At 47.6% G+C, this 7343-nt stretch overlaps 2 protein-coding genes; both read left to right on the top strand.

Moving 5' to 3' along the window:
• The first annotated feature begins 3989 nt into the window (after nt 1–3989).
• GSTUM_00005927001 (uncharacterized protein) lies at nt 3990–5063 on the top strand. XM_002838001.2 has 3 exons: nt 3990–4659; nt 4718–4771; nt 4844–5063. Exons 1-3 carry the CDS (start codon nt 4456–4458, stop codon nt 4946–4948), a joined length of 363 nt encoding a protein of 120 aa, XP_002838047.1. The 5' UTR covers nt 3990–4455; the 3' UTR covers nt 4949–5063.
• A 16-nt stretch (nt 5064–5079) lies between these two features.
• On the top strand, nt 5080–7132 carry GSTUM_00005926001 (uncharacterized protein). XM_052355751.1 has 1 exon: nt 5080–7132. Exon 1 carries the CDS (start codon nt 6518–6520, stop codon nt 6896–6898), a length of 381 nt encoding a protein of 126 aa, XP_052211720.1. The 5' UTR covers nt 5080–6517; the 3' UTR covers nt 6899–7132.
• The last annotated feature ends 211 nt before the right edge of the window (nt 7133–7343 follow it).

Raw genomic sequence — 7343 nt, 5'->3', positions numbered from 1 at the left:
CGGGTTTTTATCTGCTACGGGTGATGCCTGTCGAGGTGAAGATTTTACGGAGGTGAAAATGCCCATTTTTGGTGTACCATACTTAGGGTGTGAGCATAAATCTGTCGAACTTTGTCCGATTTGTCGAAATTACTATGTGTGTAACGGATTTTTTGTTTTTTTTATGCAGCTGTTGGGCCAATCTACGCTAAATTTTGGTGAAGGTAGAGAATATTATTTGATATTTTGTGAAGGAAAAACGTCTGTCGAACTCTCGCCGAATGGCTAGAGGGAATACTATTCCCTGAGTGGTCGAGAAGCAACTGGGCCAACCAGAGGGGTTCCACAGACTTATCCTTGATACCCGGTACGAGTACGGTACGGTACAGTAAATATTTGTTGCTTATCCCTGTTCGTCAAGGCGGACCCGTTGGATTTTTTATTTTCAGTGTGACCAGAAAATGCGGTACCACCCCAACCACCCCAACCCCCCGCCGCCTTCCAAACCATTCATCATTTCCTTCCCCTGCCCCAGTTAGTCCAACCTCCTCCATCCCCCGCCGCCCTCAAAATATCTCCATCATCTCCCCATCCTCATCGCTCGCACGAACGTCAGGACATTAACTTTCTTCTTTTTAATGTCTTGATGTTCGTGCGAGCGATGGGGATGGGGAGATTGGGGTCCTCATTTCCGAGGACCTAAGGAACATATATATATTGGGGGGGTAGCGACAAATATTCATCATCGGCATCAACCATCTCCATCATTCCTTCTATCGAATACATCCATAATTATGGCTTCGAATGTGCAAGAAAGAGTAAGTTTCCTTTTCCCCCTCTCACCCGATATAATTAATCTCCGATTCAAATATTTCTTTTAGGCGGAGGCGTATTTCAAGAAGGATTACTCAACTTGGGATGTAATAGCCTATCTCGAATTCACCCTTCAGAACGAGCGAGTCGAGCACCTGGTGGATTTAGCGATCGACTCATACCTCAAAGACTTGGAGAAAGTTGAAGACGATGGTAGTATAGATCAAGATAGACGCCAGAAGGCTTCGAATCTAATACACGCTTATCGGAAAAATGTACGTATACCTACCCCATCTGAAAGAAGTGTGGAACAGAGCAGAAGAAGGAAAGGCGTGACCGGGACTAGTTCTCGGTCATTCAAGGCTGATCACCCGGCCATGCCGGGCCATAACAGTTCGGTTTTGGGTGTGACGACTTCTTCGGTCTTGTCACAGCTCAAAGGCGATCACCGAGCCGTGATACTAGCATTGGTGCATCAGGTGACTTCCTCGGTCTACTGGTGTTAAGGCTCCTCGCTCACCCAATGCTGGTCCCATCAGGACACAAGTGACTTCTTCGGTCGCCGATGTTCTGATGGGAACTGAACTAATTCTCTTCTCTTGCGGTATTTCTTTAGGGCCCAGACGCATTACGTATGAAAAAATGGCGTTCTGAAAGGATCAGTGATACAACGTCTATTGTGGTTAAGAATTCGGTCGATGTTGGGATCTTCACCGGGGGGAGACAATTCGCACGTGGTCATTAATGCGACAAAAACTACGAAGAGGCCGAGGCAGCCGGAGAAGCCAAAGCAGCTGAAGAAGCCAAAGCAGTCGAGGAGGTCGAATTCAGAGCAGTTGTTTCATAATAGGGTTTGCCGCGCCCATCCTCTCTACGATGATAAGATGATAACAGAGTTAGCCTGGCCCATCCCCACTCCCTTTGAGGGCCAGTGTTTTTTCGAAGAGGTTCGCCGAGATGCATACGAACTCGATGTGGGTACTTCCTAGCGGGGATCTTGCTGAACAAGTTCTCTATGAGGGACACAGAACTACCCCCTATGAGTGCCTACCGCATTCATTCATCATTGATCTCGCTGATCCTACGGTCCAGAAATTATATAAGCCGAAGGATTGGGCGGCGATTTGTGAGAGGGTGCCAAAATTGCCGGAGAAGGATGAGTCGCTGGGAGAGGTGATGAGGAAGTTTGAAAACGTAAGCTAATCCATAGCCTACTCCCGATGTAGTCTCTGATGCTGGCCAAATAGTTGGAGTCACCTGAGCAATTACGACGCGTTCTAATCGAATCGAGTTACGTACCAAAAGTCGAACTCTACGACCATGATATGCACTATGATGCATCTTGGGTTCATTTGGTTTTCGATTATCTGTGAGTTTCTGTCCTCGCGCCCCAGTGCGCTTTGTCTGATATTTGATTCTAGCCTCCCACTTTACGACAACCCAGATCCAGTCCTTTTGGAAGATCATCCTGAAGCCTGGTTTGATATTAACATCTGGTCGGTCGTGGTTGATCGCTGCCTGCAGGGTCTTAGAGGAATCAATATGCTTCGGTATGTTTTACCTAGCCCTTACTCACTGCCTAAAATCTGAACCCGGTAGTAAGGAGACAACTTCCTTGGCCGGCTCTCTTAGGAGAAACCGAGACAGAACGTATCCAACGAAACGACAGAAGATGGGCCCACGTTATGACGGACTTGCCATGGACCGTAGCAATCGCATTGAATATGCCGTGATGGAGACGTCCAAGGCCTTTCACCTTGAAGGTGCGACCAAATGGCTTCATGATTATCTTAAGGTAGCAAAATGTCTCCATGACATATTATTCCGTCTGCATTGCGAAGTCAATCATGAGGAATCTCTTTTGGACGAGTTACAGGTGGCTGGGCTCGTGAGTGCGGGTAAGTCTTACTTTTACTTACACTAGAGTTTGATTATCTTGTATACTAAAAATTAGCTCAGGGTTGGATTGCCAAGTTCTACGAATGAGCTATGGAGGTGGTTATGTGTGCATTCTGAGTCGAGATAAACGGCGTACGATTCCTGCAACATTATCGAAATCGGGGCAACTTTTGAAACTGTTGTTCAGTATTTGGCGGTTTAAGGTAAGTGTTGTACTTATTTTAAAGGGGAGAGGGGAGAGGATCATCACTCATAATTTTCTTAGATGATAATAAAAAATTGCAAGACAATTGTCGACTCTTGCGGCAAAGATGACACAGAGCAAGACAGTCATGCGAGATTAATGTCATCACCTAGCTGGTCATACCCTAAAATTCTGAGGGCCTTTGATACTGAGACTGAGGGTGAATGAATGATAATGCTTTAACGATTTTGATAATATAATATATTGGCATGAGCCTCGCTGGCTCAGTAATGTTTTGTTGTGAAAAGTGGAATCTTTCCCATACCCTCCTTGGCCAGAACACAAACTCTCCGGAAACAAAACTATGACCTCCAAAGCACAAATCTTCATTGGCTTACTTTTTTTTTTTTTTTGTTTCTAAAAATAGTGCAGTATCATATGAGTAAAGAATAGAATCACAAATTACAGTACCTGGTTTAGTACTGTACTTAGGGTGTGAGCATAAGTCTGTCGAACTTTGTCCGATTTGTCGAAATTACTATGTGTGTAACCGCTTTTTTGTTTTTTTTATGCAGCTGTTGGGCCAATCTACGCTAAATTTTGGTGAAGGAAAAAAGTCTATCGAACTCTCGCCGAGTGGCTAGAGGGAATACTGTTCCCTGAGTGGCCGAGAAAGCAACTGGGCCAACCAGAGGGGTTCGACAGACTTACCCTTGATACCCGGTACTGGGAGGATTCCAACGGAGAAGCGGGAGGTGATCGATCCTAAACACCTGCTTGAAGCTCTGTCGCTCAATACTCTCGTGGAACCCCTTCCCCCTTGGCACGGTTAGGTCCAGGGGGCGCGGACTTTGGTGAGACGCATGAGCCCCGGCTTATGCCGGCGGGTGGAACAATGGCAGACCGCCCATAGCGCTCGCATGTGAGGAATGACTCCGGAAAAGACAGGAGTGCAATCGCACTGTTTATTGCCTAACACGGATGTCCAGGAGGGGGAGCGAAAAATGATCTGCGGGAGTTGTGCAAATGCTGGGGCTGGGGGTCTCGTGCCAAGCTTCGGAGGTAGTTTTAAAAGGTAACACCTCGCTCTTAACATTCTCATATCCATCCACGCCTTCACCCCCCGTAACCTTGTTAGTCCGGAATCGCATTTGCCTCTGCACGCCACGCCCCTACAAAAATACCTCACAAAAACTAATCTGTGTTCCGTTTTCTTCCGCGCATCCCATCATTCCTCTCCTCTCCAGGCCTTGGTCAACGAAAATCGCCGCACTTTGGCTCACACCCTAGTACTAAGGGGAGATCTTCCAAAATACCCAACCAACTTAGTCAACCCACCCTTTTTTAGATATAACTGGCAACACCTTTAATCCACCCATTCACCCATTCACCCATCCGCCCTTTCCCCCTCTGCCCCTCTGTGCCTCTGGCCCGCGCCGTCTCCACCTCCCACCCACCGGCAGACCTGCGAGCCCCGTACTCGAGTCGACGTCCTCCCACCGCGAAAGGCGCGCAACGAACACCAATCTCCACCCGGAAACGCGTTGAATACGGGCTCAACCCACGCATGACCGGCAATTATGGCAGCATCGGACTCATCGGACTCAGCTATCAACGGAACTTCCGATCGTGAACGTATTGACGCTCTCCGCGCGGATGTCCTTGCTCTCACATCACTCGTTGAGGGATTTTCGACAAGGACCGCAGAGGATGCTACGATGCATTGGCAACTGAGTGGGGAGTCGAAAGCCAGACTCGATCATCTGGATCAGATGATGCAAACAGTTGTTGATCAATCAGCGGCTCAGGCTCAGTTGCTACAAACACTTGTTAATCAATCAGCGGCTCAGGCTCAGTTGCTACAAACACTTGTTGATCAATCAGCAGCTCATTAAAGTATGCTCGGCCCTCCCCGTTCTACAATTGACAACGCATCCCTGATGTGGACACACTACTAACTGTGGACAGCAGCACGCGAACCCGAACGGATGCAATGATGTCTCCTTGTGGTTATTTGTTTGTTTATTTGCTTATTTCTCAGTTGTGAAGCATGACGGGTATCAATGGCAGTGAGCGTGGTGGGTATGGTACCTGTGACAGGTATGGGGATAGTAATATCGGGGCGGCTGCCCATGGACAGGGCAGATGGGATAACAAGGCAATAATATGGGGGGTGTTGTCTTCCTCGGTTGTCTGGGGGGCAACCTTTATTGTCTCCGTGAACCTGAGTACAATGTGTGCAGGCTTCCCGCAAATGCGTCCAAAACAGGCAGAATCGCTCCATTTCTGGCCGATTCCAAGACCCGAAAAGAGTACCCACTCATCCTTAATTCCTTTCTCCTAGACGCCCTTTCACACTCGGGTTCAACAAAAACCAACACGAGATCACAAGGTACCCAGCTGCCACGCCCCCTGCTGCCTAGAGCTCGGGAAAATAGTCTAATTAGAGTTGACGGCGCCCAGGTGTATGAACGGAAGTTGGAAGTCTGAAACCTTGGATAGTCATGCCCAACTTCTAACCCCCCCTTCGGAGTGGGGCGCCGTCATTCTATTGTGGGATCCAAGACTCTCGAAAAAATGCCCCGGGGAGAGCGTTGAATTTACGTGAATTACCGAATGATTGAGCAGCTCGCACCTGTAACGAGATCAACTAAAGGCGCTATTTGGCACAATATCTAGTGGGTGAGCTATGGTTTTGTACCCCTCGTGAGGATATTACCAGTATAAATCCCAAAGCCCGCCTCCAGATTCTAATATCAATATTGAATTTCGTCTTGTAAATTGCTTTTCTCCATTCATTTTTTCACCCTGGCCTCCTCCTTTCTTTTTGTGGTACCGGTATTTCAAATCGCGCTTTTCTCAACTAACTAAAGTATTTACGCTTAACCTCTCCCCCTAAAACAATTTGATACCAAATTTCCCCACCTCCAACTGTTCAAATTCCCCCATTCCGGGAAAAGGTCCTCCCGATCAGAGACACGACATCCAGCGAAGGAAGGATCTCATCAACTGGTATTCATCGCTTATTTAACCTACTCTGCTAGTTCTATTGTGGTTTACTCGTAGACGGTGGTATTTGTCGAGATCCCGATGGAGAATTTTAACATAGATCGATGAAAACCCTACTAAAGAATGGTCCCCATTCTCTCAAGTCCGACCCGTTTACGCTTATCCTCAACACCTCTTCCCCTTGTTCGGGTTCTTCATGCCGGGGGTACTTGTATCTTGTTTGCTCCGCTTACCTAATCCAACCAGTGTTATCCCGATATCGTGTGCCGCTTGGCCATTAGAGAGCAGCGAGAATCTCTTAAGAAGCGCCAATCCAACTCTCATGAGATTATGGGAAACGCAGGTCTTACGGGAACCTGCGACGGAGGCCTTAAAACATTGTCATGCACTAACTTACTATTATTGAACACCCGGGGTAGATATCTGCTTTTGTTGGAGAGGACCTTATGACTGGATCGAATCGGATTCTGGAGGGAGATTGGGAGGATGCGTGCTATATAAGCCAGCAGTGTCTTCTCGAGAACTCAATCCATCCACGCATCTTCCCAATCTCCCTCCAGGATCCGATTCAATCCAGCCATAAAGTCCTCTCCAAGACCCGATCCAATCCGCTCATTCGGCGCTATCAAACTCATGGCAACAGTACTCGATCTTCCTCCTGGTGGCCTATGCATATCCATACCCGGCAATCTTGTTATACGAAGCGCATCCACGAGCAACTACGAGATGGTCGTGTGCGGGGAAATTATTTTGCGGCTCTTGTCTGGAAATTCCTTTCTCAACTTGTCAAAATACGGCTCAGAAATCCACATCTTCGGTGACGCTATCATCCAGAAGGCATCGGACAGTTGTGTTATGCAGTTTAACGAGGACATCGTCGTGGCGGAGGCGAAGCAAGGAACCGGAGATGGTGGGGCAAAGGTCGGTTGTACCATACGGATGGAACTCCAAGACGACTCACCGACCGCACGCAACGCGCAACTTCACTCGATTTCTCTCGGTCAAACCAAATAACTTCCATATCATTGACGGAACCTCTGGATAACGGGGGGAAGGGTTCCACGAGAGCAGGACTTTCTCGCGGGTGGTGAAACGGGGCCTTCTTGTATTGCAAGATGTGTTAGCGATAACCCAAGTACGCTACGTTTTGGGGAAATATAGTTTGCATGTTTTCATTCGGGTTAATTATTGTGGTTTGGACAAATTCACGAGGGCACACGATGCAGACATTTGTGTTTCTTGGCAACATTTATGAAGACCATCATTCATACATTATAGTAAACATAATAATAAACATGACCGTTATTGTTTCCGTCCTCAGCATAGCCCACCTTTCGCAATCCATTACGGAGAGGCAGCTCCAAGTAAACCTCCCCGATCCCGGGAATCCGTTTCCCTGCCATTTAAGGACTGCAGTGACTTTCGGAGCACATCATTGAACTTTACAACCATAAGGATT

The sequence above is a fragment of the Tuber melanosporum genome, assembly GCF_000151645.1.
Source record: "Tuber melanosporum whole genome shotgun sequence assembly, scaffold_21, strain Mel28".
Lineage (NCBI taxonomy): Eukaryota > Fungi > Ascomycota > Pezizomycetes > Pezizales > Tuberaceae > Tuber > Tuber melanosporum.
Note: the sequence above shows the minus strand (reverse complement) of the source record. Positions and strands in the feature narration are given on the sequence as shown.

What these genes read in the sequence shown, in the direction of transcription:
- GSTUM_00005927001 (XM_002838001.2), top strand. Translation starts at nt 4,456, where the DNA reads ATGGCAGCATCGGACTCATCGGACTCAGCTATCAACGGAACTTCCGAT. An exon ending in TGGATCAGATGATGCAAACA is followed by an intron (nt 4,660 to 4,717) that starts GTTGTTGATCAA and finishes TTAATCAATCAG; the next exon opens with CGGCTCAGGCTCAGTTGCTA. An exon ending in TCAATCAGCAGCTCATTAAA is followed by an intron (nt 4,772 to 4,843) that starts GTATGCTCGGCC and finishes AACTGTGGACAG; the next exon opens with CAGCACGCGAACCCGAACGG.
- GSTUM_00005926001 (XM_052355751.1), top strand. Translation starts at nt 6,518, where the DNA reads ATGGCAACAGTACTCGATCTTCCTCCTGGTGGCCTATGCATATCCATA.